General features: G+C 44.6%; 1 protein-coding gene across 8 annotated transcripts in view; it reads left to right on the forward strand.

The window, feature by feature from the left end:
• Positions 1–15,740, forward strand: part of PPP2R1B (protein phosphatase 2 scaffold subunit Abeta) — a 36,537-nt gene that overhangs the window by 4,709 nt on the left and 16,088 nt on the right. Inside the window, exons 2-7 of one of the 8 annotated variants that reach the window (XM_073239841.1) lie at positions 4,302–4,399; positions 4,782–4,852; positions 5,180–5,314; positions 6,123–6,333; positions 8,485–8,545; positions 12,613–12,748. In XM_073239841.1, coding sequence (XP_073095942.1) covers positions 4,393–4,399; positions 4,782–4,852; positions 5,180–5,314; positions 6,123–6,333; positions 8,485–8,501 — 441 coding nt within the window. In that variant the 5' untranslated portion in view covers positions 4,302–4,392 and the 3' untranslated portion in view covers positions 8,502–8,545; positions 12,613–12,748. The other 7 variants (XM_073239838.1, XM_073239843.1, XM_073239842.1 and 4 more) reach the window with 7 other exon arrangements.

Consider the following 15,740-nt stretch of genomic DNA (forward strand, 5'->3'; position numbering starts at 1 on the left):
TAATGTTTCCTGGAATTTTTGACTTCTCAGAAGAACAAGCATAGCTGTGTTAGGAATGCTCTTTGACCCTCTGCATCCTTTATGTGAGTGTATAGGATGACTTCACATAATAGCAATTTTTTTTTTTTGAGAGGGCATCTCTCATATTTATTGATCAAATGGTTGTTGACAACAATAAAATTCTGTATAGGGGGGTCAATGCTCAATGTACAATCATTAATCCATCTCAAGTCTAATTCTCGTCAGTCTCCAATCTTCTGAAGCATAACGAACAAGTTCTTACATGGTGAACGAATTCTTACATAGTGAATAAATTCTTACATGGTGAACAGTACAAGGGCAGTCATCACAGAAACTTTCGGTTTACATAATAGCAATTTTAAGTCCAAGGATCTAGGTCATCATGTTATAGAAATAACAATAACCATAGCCAGCTAAAGAAAGCACTTAACTGTTCTCAGCCTATTCTAAGTGGTTTTATGTATATGAAGTAATTTGGTTCTCACAACAACCCCATGGGCTAGATACCCCATTTGGCATGGCAGGAAACACAGAAAATTGGAGTAACTTGCTCCAGGTTGCATAGTTAGTGTGGCAGAGTTGGGACTCAGATGCAGGCAGTGTGGCTCCAGAGTTCACAGCATCCACTGCTGGGCCCTGCTGCCTCTCTGGGTGGTGCTTCTGGGGGAGCAGCCCCCAGAGTCTGGACTCCAGAAGAAGAGACCTTTGGGTTTTTAAGTTGCCTAGTGTCCGCCCTGGAATCACTTCACGTGTATAGGGACCAAGAGCACCAGATAAATACTGACGAGTCTCATGTTCACGTTCTCAATCTAAAGATGGTAAATTCTATTTTCAAAATAGTTTTTACAATTTATCAGAATAGCAGACAGAAAACAGCACAAAACATACAACTTCATGAAGTCTTATAAGGTAATGACATCTTGTAACCATTATCTCTGAAAGGAGACAGCTGTGAAGGCCATGGCCTCAGAGGCCCACCGTGGCCCCCTCCCAGACACCCCGACCCATTTCCCCTTGCTCTGCGCCTCCTCAAGGCTGACACTGTGTCTTGATTCCTTGACGGCCACCTTCTTACTTAGTTTGCATTATGGTCACTCAGACATAGTTTAAAACGGTGCTATTCAACAAAAAGGGTTAGCTACCTGTTTTAAGTTTTCTAGTAAACACATTTTAAAAAGTTTAAGACAGGTGAAATTAATTTTAATAATATATCTTATTTAATCCATTATATCCAAGATGATCATCACCTGAATATGTGACACTCGTTCACATTTCAAGTACTCAGAAGCCACATGGGGATAGCGGTCACCACACTGGACAGTACAGATTTAGAATCTTCATTTGGAGTTTTGTTGATTATGTTCCCGATGGTATAACTTACCTTTTCTTTTGTCCCCAGTATTTCCTGAAAATCGGTAGTTGAATCTAGAGTGTGCGGTTTGCACACTTTCTGTGGAGGGCCCATATTTTGAGCTTGGTGGGCCAGATGGTTTGTTTTGTAGCTCGTCACCTTTGCTGTGGCAGCACAGAGGCTCTGTAACCCATGACCGAGGGTGTGGTGGTCCGGGGAGGCTGTGCTCATTTGGGTTTGGCCAATCTAGAGGCCCAGTGAGATTTGGGTTTGATGTGTTTGGGGTGTTAAGACAGACCACTTGACAGGTGGGGTTGCACTTTTTAATAAGAGGCATGAGATGTCTAGTTGTGACATATTAGAAAAAATACTAAGTGCTTAGTTGTAAAATCTGTTTATGTACATTGCCTCCGACCACTAGATAGAATTGCTTCTCCTGGCTTCTTCATTCATTGAAAAAACACTTACCAGGCACCTACTGCATGTCAGGGACTGTTCTAGTGCTGACATGTTAAAAAAGGCATACAAGGGCCATGGTCATGGGGTTTACATTTTAACGAAGGAACACATACTAAACAGATGAAGAAGCAAAATAGAATAAATGCTACGAAGAAATGAAGTGTGGTGACATACAAGGGAGTGATTTACCAGGCATTCCTCTAGACAAGGACTCTAAGGAGGTGATGCAAACTGAGATGTGAAGGGGAAATTGCCACATGGTTTCTTGGAGTGTCAGAGCTCCAAGAAAAGAGAACTCCAGGAAGAGACGACACCGAGGTTGGAGCACAGTTGATTGTGTGGCACCGTGGTAGGAGGTGAGGCTGGGGAAGATAGACAGGAACCAGATCACAGGGGCCTTTAAGCTAAAGTTAAGACTTCGGATTTTCTTTCCTAGGTGCAGTGAAAATATGCTGAGGCTTTAAGCAGAGGCATGACTTGATGTAATTTACATCTTAAAAAGAGCATTATGGTTCTTGGTGGAAACTGAATTGTAAGGGGTGAGGGTGAGAGTAGAAACAGGAAGACCAGTTAGGAGATCTTTGTTTTTCTAGGCAAGATACAGTGACGATCTAGGGTGGCATAGGGAAGATGGCAAGATTCCGTGGAGCTAGGTTTGGATGTAGTCAGGAGAACCATGATTGGACTGGGTGAGGGGAAGAGAAATCAGTCAGATCTTGATTTTTAGTGTGAGCCACAACTGGTGGGTGGTAGCGGCATTGCTGAGATGGAAGAGATTCTGGGAGGAGGAGCAGTTACAGGGAAGAAGATGAGTTGGGAAAAGAAGTCATTGATTAATTCAACAAATATTTATTGGCACATATACCCATAGATGATAGCAGTACCTTGATTTAGTAATGTTTTTGGAATCCAGAGATGTCCGTATCGCCACTACCAGGAGCCTAGTTTGGCCTTTTTTAGCCTGTTCACTTGGAGGATAGGGGAGTGAGTGTCTTGGGACGTGGAGTAAGTTTCTGTTCATCTACAGTTTTTCAAATTTGTAATATTTTGGAAAGTTGGAGTTACTGTTAACATACACATAATGTAAATACATATGTAATACACATTTAAAATGTAGTAGTATACAAACACTTGCACTGTTAAAATTTTTCCTAGGTGCTCATATATTTATGAATTTTTAGTTTCTACTTAAAATTCCCAGATCTATAATCTCAATTCCAGTTTCTCATTAATTTGTCTATTTGTATATTTCTACTTGCTCCGAGGATTTAACAGTATTATACTGACACCTGTCAGTGTACCTTTGGAAAGCTGAGGTCATTAATCCCTTACTTTTCTAATTGTTTCTGCTGCATTTTTCTTGCTTTGGCTGTCTCAAGTTATTCTGTCCTTGACCCTCAGTGTTCAAATTCAACAGGCTTTATAATTATTATCATTATTATTATTGTTTGGTTTTTCTGTGTATTTCTTTCCAAGTCATCATCTCATGCCTAAGCCCCTACTGTTGCTGCCCCAAATGGAATGTTTTGATTCCCTTAACTTAATCTCTTTCTGTGTTCTTATCTTTTATATACAACTTGTATAACTGCATTTTTCATTTTTCTCTATCAACAATTTATGTGAACACTTTGAACACATCATTAAAACGTTCTCCTTTTTTCACTTAATCTTTTTTTTTTTTGAGAGGGCATCTCTCATATTTATTGATCAAATGGTTGTTAACAACAATAAAATTCTGTATAAGGGACTCAAGGCACAATCATTAATCAACCCCAAGCCTAATTCTCAACAGTCTCCAATCTTCTGAAGCATAACGAACAAGTTCTTACATGGTGAACAAATTCTTACATAGTTTTCACTTAATCTTTACCATTTGCCATTTTATTTTCTGTAATAAAAACTGTGTGTGCCAGCCAAGGTAATTCACTTAGAACTGTCGTTTTTACCGTTATGGCTCTGATATACCATTCAGCTATTTCGAAGCATAAGACGTGAAGTGACGGAAGCGTGGTTTTGTGTTTTCCTCGTTGTAATGAAACCCATGGCTCCACCCAGTGCCACACACAGTACCTGGTGGCTGGTGCTGACAGCAGGTTTGCGCCCTCAGGACTCAGTGCGCCTCCTGGCCGTGGAAGCGTGGGTCAGCATCGCCCTGTTGCTGTCTCAGAGGGACCTTGTGGCATTGGCGATGCCTGCTCTTCGACAGGCCGCAGAAGATAAATCTTGGCGAGTTTGCTATATGGAAGCTGACAAATTTTCAGATGTAAAATTATTGTACTGATGTTTTTTAAGTACTCGATTAAAAAAAAAAACAAGAAAAACCCCATAGATTTGCTGTTGTACCAAAAGTTTCCGAATTAATTCTCAATTGGAAGTGCTTGTAGCAAAAATACATACTTGAAGATTACACTAATTCGTGTTAATTACCTTGTTAATTAACCTGTTAAAACTTGTACACGTTCTTTTACAGCTCCAGAAAGCTGTAGGTCCTAAAATCACCCTAAGTGACCTCATCCCTTAAAGACTGTGAAGCTGAAGTCCGAGCAGCTGCCACCCACAAAATGAAAGGTTAAGGATGTATTGCTCATTTTGGTGAAATTTTTTTTGCTGTTGAATTTTAGGTTTTCTGGAATATCTTTTCAAACAAATAGAGATGATTGCAATGTGTAGAGATGTCACAACATACAAAGCTACTCCCTTTCTAATTAAAACAAAATAGCCATTTAATCTTGTTTCTGTAAAGAAAAAGAAAAAGCCTTTTCAGTTTGTATTGGTGTGGTGCGCACGGCATGTGGGTTGATAGAAGGTGTGTTTAGAATAGGAGCTCTTTTTCCCCTGGAAGCTTCCTTGTGTAAACATATGACTTGACTTAACTTGGAACTGTTGCTAAACCCTGCTCCTTGTAAATGGTTCTATGTAAGCATTTTTTTTTCCTATTTGTGCTTTTTAGAACTTTGCGCGAACTTGCCCACTGATGGTAGAGAGACCATAATTTTGATTCAGATTCTCCCCTACATTAAGGTGAACCTAACTTTACTTTTTGTTTTACTCTGCCCTACCTGAAATTTTTTTGTTTTACCTTAATGCTCTTTGAGTTTAAGGTGGACAAGGTATGAATAGGACAGCTATGTTAATGTGGGACATTCTTATTTACCACTTATTAGTGCTTTGTGATTGTGAAATGCTTTTTGCCACATAGGTTTACATTATTTAATAGATGGTCTGAGGAAATGTGATCAGCTAATCAACACTGAAACAATGCTGTCTTTTTAAATTCCTTGGGAGCTGGGATGGAGATTTCTGTGGTCTTACAAAAATGAAAAGCTTTTCATTTTTATTTTACTTTAGGAATTAGTATCTGATACAAATGAACATGTAAAATCAGCTCTAGCTTCTGTAAGTATGGGGTTGTCTACCGTCTTGGGCAGAGAGAATACCACTGAACATCTTCTACCTCTTATTTTAGCTCAGTTAAAGGATGAGGTGAGTTTGGCTATAAATTCTATTGCCTTTGATAGTTGGTACCTTGGTTTAGTTTGGATTTGGGGTTTCACTAGAACAGAACCCAAAAGTAGGATAAAGGGATTAAAAAAAAGTAACTTATTTTGAACTACAGACAATCCCTGTGTTTGGATGTGGGGTTACAAGTTCCTCAGAAAATGGGCACAAGTTGCCACTGGTGCAGACCTAAAAATGTCTGTCCAACCTCTGCCTGATCCTGCTGATACACAGTAGTTTGTTCTCTTTAAAGCAAGTGTATCTTTGTTTTATAAGTTTCTTTCATTTAAATTTAAATTATAATGGTATCAAAATGATAATGCTGGTTAGCATTTATTGAGTAGTACTATGTGCCAGACATGATCATAAATGCTTTGCATGTACTATTACATATAACCGTCACAACAGTCTGGTGAGGTAGGGCTTCTTATCCTCATTTTACAGGTGGGGAAGCTGAGGCACGGAGGGGTAAAATACGTCACCCAAAGTCTCAGCAATGGCAGATTTGAGATTTGAATGCGTGTGATTTGATTCCAGAGCCTATGCTCTTTGCCATCCTATAGACTTTTCATTGAGAGTTCTGGTAAAGATGAGTTTGATTTGTATGCTTTGAGTTGTTTGTGTCCTCAGTGTGAAGTATTTATTTCAAGGCTATACTTTCTTTCACCCGAGTCAATACTTACTTCTCAATTTAAAAATTTTTCAGGTGTTTTTACCTGATCATGACAGTAGGAGAACATGGGCAGATGACTTGAATTTCATGTGTGTTCTTTTGGAACTTGTGTGCTTGCAGTGTCCTGAAGTCCGCTTGAATATCATCTCCAATCTGGAGTATGTAAACGAAGTGACTGGAATTCGTCAGCTCTCTCAATCTCTCCTTCCTGCCATCGTGGAGCTGGCTGAAGACGCCAAGTGGAAGGTCCGGCTGGCCACCATTGAGTGTATGCCGCTGCTGGCGGGTCAGCTGGTGGGTGCAGGACCTGCGAAGGAAGGGGTAGCTTCAGGTAGCACAGCAGCCTCGCCGTGTCCGGGGGGAGGCCCGGAGTGTGTGGATGTGTATGTTCAGACGCATGAAAGTGATCTCTCTGAGCTGCCTGTAGAGTAGCTTTTACTTGTATTAGTGCATTAACTTCTAAGAAAAAGATATTATGGGAACACATGTCACCTCATTGCCACCTAAAAGCAAGGCCAGGTAAGGATATTATGTTTCCTGGTATATGTGACATAGTTTGTGATATTTAACGGCTTTGTAGCTTAAGGAATATTTAATCGAGAAGAAAAGGGAGTATGGTTTTGAGATAAGTCAGCTTTAATTTTTGCTCAGGGCAGCTTCCCTTTCTTGCCTGTATTCTAGGTAAAAATGTCCCTGGTTTCCAGTTTTCCTTTGTTCTGCCTAAAGACGTCGAGGAATCACTATGCAGAAAAGGAGTATTGAGGTTTTGAATGCTAGTTTTTTGGCCGAAGTCCGCATTATCATATTATCTGTTACTGTTTAAGTATCATGATTAGTTGTGCTCTTAACTGAAAACTATGTAAATGAAAATTTCAGTGCTGGGTTTTACAGCCACATAAGTGCCCTGGACAGGCCCAAGTCTGACAGACCCTAACCCTGTCGGTGCGACCTGTGGCGGTGTGTTGCCCCTCTGTCAGCATCTGGTTGGGGACGTGGACATGTGATCTCTTTAAGCACAGGGAATGTGCTCAGCATTTTATTTCCATTGCCAACCCTAATAGGCCTAAATTAGTGAGGCCCTTAACATTTTTTGAGCATCGAGTAAATGAATACCTTGGTATTGCTGAGAGAACTCATGCCAGTCAGCTCCCAGCCAACATCCTGCGGTTTACGTACCCTCTCCCAGCCCCACTTCTGTCCTTCCAGAGCACAGCATACAGGTTTTTTTCTTGGCCCACTGAATTTGTAATGCTAAATTTGGAATATTTTGTTAATGAAATCCATCTTACACATACCTGTTTTATAAAATTTGAAGTGTCCTACTCAAGACAGATGCGAAAGAGATCAGGAAAGGCTTAGGCAGAGTCACCTTGTCACCCTTTTTTCCCTCTGTCACTGCTGAGGGTTATTTCCTGTTCTTTGCTGGTGACTGTCATGGGTCACCTCTGCAGAGTGGAAAGCTGTGTTCAAGATGGAAGTAACTGTCTAAAAGGGAGGGTGAGTCTCAGGATCTTGTCCTCTTAGACCTGGGAAGTTGGTGAAAGTCGGTGGCTCTGCCGAGCAGCGTGGAGGCAAGGCGGGTGGGGGCTGTGACCGATTCGCACCTGTGTGGCAGGGGTGACACGCATCAGTCACAAACATTTTGTTAACACAACTTCAATGTCTTGTTAGTATCGTGTATTTTATCCTTTCTTTAATCTGTAAAGATTTTTATAACAGGTATTTATAAAATTCTTTCAAAAACTTATAAAAAACTTTATGGATGGCTTGGCTGTGAACCACGGTGAAGAAATGTAATTACCACCACACAAAAATCAGGAAATAAAAGTTAAAAACATATATCACAGCATTTACCTGCATGGTGCGAAATCCCCCAGTGACAGGTCTGCAGGAGCATGTCCCCACCCTGTGACAGGAGGGGCAGAGCTGGGACCGCCAGGACGGCTGCCCCTGTGTCCTGAGACCCCGTGACCCTGTGCTGGGGCTCCTTCCCCTGAGGTCTTGTGCCTGCTTTCTCCTGGCATCCCAAAAAGATTGTCTTTAATTGGGGCTGTCTCTGTGTCTTGATGTCAGTTTCTTTCTTCTTAAGGGTTTATTGTGGTACTAAAGAGAGAAAAAATTTGAGAATTGTTAATATTATTGACAGGTAATTTTCTGATATTTCATTTTTACAAATATGTAGAGATTGCTTGGCAGATTGTCCACAGGTACCATATCTGGCCCCTAGCGGCCACCCTGTTCCCTTCCATCTAGCAGGGCCTGGGCTGCCTCACTTACACTTTTGTTCATGATTTCTACCTAGTAGGGTAGATCTGCAGTTTATGAATCAAATGCTGTAGCACTCCTTTTCTGGCTGGTTCATGGATTCAGTGAATTTGGATACAGGTTTTCAGCTTTCAGATCACTTTGGTGCGATACAGAGAGGCCATTGTGATTCCCAGACTTTGGCAATATGTACTAATGGGATCTTCTCTGCCCATAGGGTGTGGAATTTTTTGATGAGAAGCTGAACTCTTTGTGTATGGCCTGGCTTGTGGACCATGGTAAGTAAGTAAGTTAAAAACAAGTTATCATGGAAGGCCTGTGTTTCTGCATGTACCCCTTTTTGTCATTTATTTCCTTTTTAGAAGGGAACACTAATCTGATCACATACTTGCCAGAAATATACGGTGATGAAGAAGGGCTTTGTGTAAAGTCTGGGTAGCTTCCTCTGAGCACAAGTGTGACATTTCTAGTTACCACCAATTTCTTCCTATCTTAAATTTTACTTTCTCCATTAAACGATATCTTTGTCCTATTACGCATTCTGCTACATTATTTTCAGACTGTCTTTTTTTATAAATACACTCTTTTCTTACCCCAAACCCTTCTGTTGGACCGTCCACCATTGGTGTCTTTGGCCGTCATAAACCGGGCTGCACAGGGACTGGAATGGGAGGAGAGGCCTGGGGGAGAACAGGCTGCTTTCCTTCTTTGGCACCACGGAGGGGAGGCACAGAGTGGTGCAGGAAAGGAGTCCAGGAAAGAGAGACGTCAGCTACGACTTGGGACCAGGGCCAATTTCTGGTGTTGGTGAAACATGGCCAGTACCCTGGCTACTGAAGCTTGGTGCTGAGAGAGGGCAAAGCGCAAGCTCAGGGCAGGGTCAGATGGGACAGCATTTAGGACGTAGGTTTTCACAGTTTATCTTCTCTTTGCCTTTAAAATATAATTAACTTCAACAGTCACAGAATCCTTGTCTTCCAGTGCCACAAACCGTTACCACTGCAAACTGGTACTGCTGCTTACCAAAATATACAAGACAGTTGTTTTCCATAAAACCACTTTACCTGTTAACTTGTCAGCATTTGACTTTCTGACAAGGTCTCAGGTCCAAGGTCTGCTCTTGTCTGCCATGCACCAATGGGTGGGAGGGGCGCCCTCTGTGCCTGTGCTGTCCAGTGCCAGTCCCCGTGTCCAGACCCGGCAGCTCAGTGTGGTCAGGCCTGTTCAGATGAGGCCCTGGGAGCTTAGCTCATGTTGTCCTGTGTGAGCTGTTCTCTAATCTGGTGGATATGATAGGCACCCTGATTAATGTCTGTAGTACCTTATGTACTTTATGCATTGAGTGTATCCGTTCATCTGCAGGTGCTTATACCTGGGTATTCGTGAGGATTGGGACTGTTTACGTTTGCATGTACGTGCAGGTGGATTTGTTAAGGGCTTATTTGGATCATATGGGAAATCATAGGGTTAAGAGAGTGTGAAGAGGAGGGGTGTGAAAAAATATGCAAATCTTATATAAAAGCATATGTATATATGTAGATAATTTCAGTGTTTCAAACTGGACTGTGAAGACTTATTTTCTTGCCTTCTAAAGTTACCTTTTTATACTTACTTTTTCTTTTTAAATGAAACTTAAGTTTGGCAATGCATAGGGAAGAAATTCGATTCTATGTAGAAAAAAAGTGTTTCTATTATTTCTGATACATATTCAGTATTAGTTGGAATGACATGTCCCAGTAGGTCACTTTATGCTTTCTTTGAAAGCTGGCATTTTAGGTTTATTTTGAAGAACTTTTAAAGCCCCAATTTTCCGCAAAGAACCAAACTCCCGACACCCTTCCTGTGTAGGGTCGTCTCTGTAAGTCGCTCATTCCTTCCGCTTGTCTCCGGGTTTTTTCTTTTTTCTTGCAGTTTGGAGCGAGAGAGACCCCTGTGCTCTCAGTGACACGGGCTCATTTCTCTGAGCCGATGAGTTTCCAGCCCTGAACTTGCTCTGCGCTCAGTCACGTTTTGTATTGTTTTGCCTTGTCCGTAGCAGCTGTGTACTGATCACTGACGAGTTATATGTTTGACACCTTTTTTCCTTGTCATTAAAGTGCTAAAAGAATGTCGTAAACATCCAGAGGTATAAGGAAGAACGTTATCACTCATCTCTCTTGCCATAGTTGAGTGGACAGTACTGAGCAGGAGGAATTTAGAAGGAAATTAATTTTTTGTGGGAGAAGGAGAATGTCGGAGTCAGCACACGAAGGTGTCAGCCACTCGGAGCCCTCGCTGAGGGGGGCGCGGGGCCGGGCGGCGGGGTGGGCGCGTGGCGGGCACGGCCCAGTGCCGCCAAGGTCTGAGCCGAGGCTGAGCACCTGCCCAGGGCTGGAACCCTGGCAGCGAGACCCTGCCGGTGGCATTCGGGTGGGAGAAGCTCGGATTAAAGCACAGAATTAGAGAAGGCGCATGCTCTCACTGTACCTTAGGGAGAGGCGGGGTGAGGCTGGTGCCCAAAACAAGGACTGTGACTGTGATGGGAAGGAGTTTGCATTGACGGGAGAGGCAGTGACCTGGGCTCCTTGGAGGGCTGCTGGGTGTGACCGACAGTTCGCCTCTTCCGTGGACGTCGGTCAGGTTGCACGTCGGTGCTGACTTACGCGGTTCCTGGCTGTGCTGTCTTCCCTGTGCTCGTCAATGGCATTGCCTACAAGCATCCGCAGACTAGCAGAGCTGGGCGCTTCCTGTCTGGAGGCCTTGTGCAGTCGCCCAGGGTCAGGGCAGTGTCTTGGATGGCTTTTCTTGCCCATCCTGTCCCCAGGAGGTTTGGGCTGCCTGGGGGGGGGAGCACAGTGAGGGCCCGTATCCACCCCCAGGGCTGTCTGTGGTCTAGCTTGCATCTTGAGCATCCTGGGCCTGCAGGGCGCAGGAGCCCCAGGCCAGCCTTGTTCAGGGTCCCACAGAGCAACTCTTTGTTGCGGACACAGTAGTAGCTCAGGCCTTTATTGCCTACGTTTATGACGTCTTTGACACATGGTGTCACTAGGTGTTAAAGCAGGCACACTACTCACAGAAGATGTTTCACATGTCCCACTATCACATTTCAAGGAAAAAGAGGCAAATTGTTCTGAAGTTTTTATTGGCTGTCGTGTGGACGACCACAGTAACCTTTGCACGACCTTCACTGTCCGTCTCCACAGCTCTTCTTGCTGTGGCTGTAGGAACCTTGCTAACCCCCCTATTGGTCACTGGGCCACAGCTCTGCTTTCAAAAACCTGTCATTGTTTTCCTTACGAAGTCTAGATTTAGCTCTCAGGATGGTCTGTGTTGTGGGTCCACCCTAACTGCCCAACCTCATAGTCTCACATTTCAGTTTTTCTCTTTGTACCCGGGTTAAATTTTTTTGCCCTTTCCAGGGATTCCTTTTCTCTCTATGCACACAAATCCCCAAATCCTCCCAGCCCACTGAAGGCCTCTCTTTCCTGACCCCCATTCTCTTCGCGCAGGCCGCACTGCAGTTTCATCCCCCTTAGTGATGGCCGTGTGCCGTGCTGTGCGGCTGGCTGGAGATCTTTGAGGGGAAGCACCTTATTACTCTCTGTAACATGGAGCACTTAGGAAGCATTCAGCATCTGTCCTTTAATTAGTGACGCCCATAATGAGCCCAGTACCTCCTTCTCCTTGGACATGTATGTTGTAAAACTATGGTAAGACCAGATCAGTGTGTCATTAGCCACAGCCGAGCACGTTTGCCCTCGCAGTGTGCCTGAGCTTGGGGAGTTTGTTCCTGGGGTGATGCTGTGAATGAACCAGGTCACCTCACCTGACGGTGTGTTCTTCCTCTCCTGTAGTGTGTGCTGCCCGTGAAGCTGCCACCAGCACCCTCACGAAGCTAGTGCAGAAGTTTGGTGCCAAGTGGGCCCAAAATACCATCATTCCCAAGGTGTTAGTAATGGCAAATGATCCCAATTACTTGCATAGAATGACCACTTTATTCTGCATTAATCTAAGTATTGCATAGCTATTACTGCTAAGCCAGGTACTAAAGCAGTTACTCGGGACTGTATCTTTGTGCGCATTGCCTTCTGTTTGGAATCTGTTTATTACATTGGTTAATTTGGACAGGAGAGAAAATGTCAGGTCTCCAATTCTTGTTAAAATCTACAGTAGTGAGTGGTGGGTTGTGGATTCTTCTAGTTACGGGGTTATTTGAATTCTTCCTTGTTTCCCTCATTTAGATGCCTAAAATAGAGACATTTTCCTGTTGGTTGGTTATTTTCTTATTAAATAGTAGTTTGTCTCTTTAGAGTCTGGAGTTACGTCTGGAAGTGTTGTGAGTATGCCATCTTACTCCTCCTTCTAGCCGCTGTCTGAAGCCTGCGGTCAGGAAGTGACCACCAAGCAGATGCTGCCCATCGTGTTGAAAATGGCAGGAGACCAAGTAGCGAATGTCCGTTTCAACGTGGCCGAATCTCTTCAGAGAATCGGACTGATTCTAGATGCCAAGTGAGAGTTCAGTATTATTCTTGTTTAAGAAGTAGATAAAAATTTTTACCATGTAGTGGGGAGTAAGCTAAAACTAAGTTCAGTGATTTTCACTTTACCGAAAGTGTGGGTTTATTTAAAGAAAATAACCATTTTTGAGGGTTTTTCAGTCTGACTTTTACATTTAAGCTCTGTACGTGTAGATCATCGTCTGCAGCGAATTCTGCTGAGAGCTCGAGAAATCACGTAGTGCTTGTCGAGTGTGCATTGCAGACATTTTGTAGTTTTTATTCTAAGCTGCGATCATCGCCGTGGAGCATGTGTCGTACTGCAGGGCACTTCTCTGGCTGGCAGCGTGCCGCTCACACGCTGCTGTTGGGCCTTGGTGCTTTGCAGGAGGACGATGAGCCGGAGCTACAGAAGCTAGGCCAGGATGAAGACGTGGAGGTCAGGTTCTTCGCGCAGGAAGCCGTCGGTGGTGTGCCCTTCCGCTTGCTGCCGTCAGCCTCCTCTCTGGTCCACAGGGTCGCGTGTGGGTTCCGTGGGCAGGACGGTGACTCGGGGCACAAGGCTGCCGAGCTCCCTGATCGCTTGGGCCCCTCTGTGTCGTGCATGCTTGGCCCAGTTCCATGTCTAGGGCTGGGGAGGAATATGATTCCTACGGGTTTTTTTTTTTGGATTTTAATCGGTCGTTAAAGTTTTAACCTTTGGTTATCCTGGCAGAGTAAAGAGTTGGGCTGTAGTGAAAAGTCCATGGTCTTAGGCTTTTGGATCCTTGTTGTCATGCTTAAGATGCACATGGACCTTCTGTGCCACTAACAATTTTGTTTGGCATTTTTCTAGTGCTGCGTTGACATAATGACAACAGGAGGGGAAAGACTTTACTAAATTCTTACTGCAGATTTCTAGGCAGTGTTTTCTTAAACTGGGTGGAGAAAAAAATGGAAAACCTTCAAGACCTCATTCAAGCAAATGGCAAGAAATCAAAATCCCGTGACTTGATTCTTTCTAACAATGAAACGGGATTGTTTTTACACGTCTTCCTTGTTGGGGTGACTCCATTCACACCATTCTTATGGTTCGTGACCGATTCCAGGCACGTGGTGCGGTCATTCCCTGACTCCCTCCTGATGGCTTATCCAGCGTCTCCCGGGCCCCTGGTCCTCGCTGTTGTTTGGCCCTGGCCTCTTAATATTCCTGAGCAAACGTGAATGGACCACGCGAGGTGTGGAGTGATTCTCTTAACGTTCGCACATATCTGCCTTTCCCTCACTCCAAAGTTACATGGACGTGATTTAGAACACCTTACTTTATAAACCATTAGGGACACACATTGAGACGTGACTGTAATGAAAGCTACATTTTCCTGGGTAATGACGGTCTGCGTTAGGGTCTCACATGAAAAGGGAATGTGGAAGCTCAGGGTTCACATATTGGTTGTTTGGGTTTTATTTGCTTGGTTGTGACTGTAATCATGCCATTCAGAAACCTGAAGAACAGACACATGATATGGTGGTCCGCCCGGGGGCCCTGTGCACCGATCTCCCCGTCCCCAGACTGTGGTCCAGGGCAGACCCCGGTGTGGGTCAGGAGGCTCCATGGGGCCCTGTCCTTTTGGGTGGCATTGTTTCTGGCTTCCCCTATAGGGGATCCCATTGTTGCCTCAGAGAACTTGCTCTTTGGCTCATATCTTGGTGGTTTTCTCCATGGATTGATTTTCCTGTCCTGATGTCTCTAGAGTGTAAGTTCCAGGAGCTCTGCAAGGGAAGGAAGGTCTGTCCATCTTGTCTCTGCTGTATTCTGGCACCTCCGTCCAGTGGCTTTCTGAGAGCTGTCCTCTGGCGCGCTGTGTCAGCAAGTCATCAAAGGAACCAGACTGCATCTCATTCTCCCTTTGACACAATGGAAGGATTTTACTGCTTTTAAGAAACAAGCCTCCTGTGGCCCTTCTACAGCCCCCGTCTTGGGCAGCAGTTCTGTTTGCTTTGGTCCTGTGGCCTGGAGTGTGCATTGCAGGAGTTTTTCATGCTGGGCAGTTGATGTCAGTTGTACGGTCGCTTAGGAAAGTGAACTGGAGACATACATACAGCCTTATGTCAATAAAAATGTCTTGTCACCTTAGTGCTTTCTTCCACAATGTTTTGGGGGTTTACCCCTCTTGAGTTACAGGCTTTGTATGTAGGTGTGTTGTCTCTATACAACCAGGTCTCGTTTCTCTGTCTGCTGCTGAGCAGACACGAACGTGAACAAGCGCCCTGTTCCTGAAGAATAATAGGTTAACGTGTGGTGTCTGATGAGACCTTGTTGAGGAAACAGCCCTCATCTCATGGAAACAGCATGTGAGGCCCTGGGTCTTTGCTGGACAACTTGGCCTGGCTCAGCAGTGACGCAGCCTGACCTTCGCACTGTCCTTTCCAAGCATCCTGCGTGACCTGCAGAGACCTCCCGGGGGGACGGTCACATCACCCCCTACCCAGCTGCTAAGCTGCCGCCATGCTTTCTTGTTGCTCTTCTGTTTGTTAATCGCTGTGTTGCCAGGGCGTCTCCTGTGGAAATCCAGTCGGCTCCGTCTGCCTGGGGGGGCGAGGCAGGCGAGGCGGCGAGACAAGTCGGGTGTCCCCTCCCCTGTGGCCTTTACCTGCGTTTCTCTGACGCTCCCTCTTCCTCCCGACGCTCCGACCTTAACGCCTCCTGTTTCCTCACTGCTCAGATACAGCCCTGCGGGGGGAGAACTGTCGCTCTCCGTCAACAGATGCAGCGGGCGCGGTCTGATGTGGCCTGTGATCTCCCGTATTCTCGTTTCCATCCACTTCTTCGCTCCTCTTTCCTGTTGCGTCACGTCTCCAGTCCTTTTTTGTGCCTAGAATGGTCTCCTCTTCCCCACAGGCCTCCGGGGTCCTGCTGTTCCCAGAAGTTACACAATGTTCAGCTGAGATGGAAATCTGCAGGATGAAGAGTTTAAGTACTCATTGGGTAGAAAAGCCAAGTCACTTCTTTCTCCAGAGC

Source organism: Manis javanica, chromosome 6 (assembly GCF_040802235.1).
Source record: "Manis javanica isolate MJ-LG chromosome 6, MJ_LKY, whole genome shotgun sequence".
NCBI classification, from domain to species: Eukaryota; Metazoa; Chordata; class Mammalia; order Pholidota; family Manidae; genus Manis; species Manis javanica.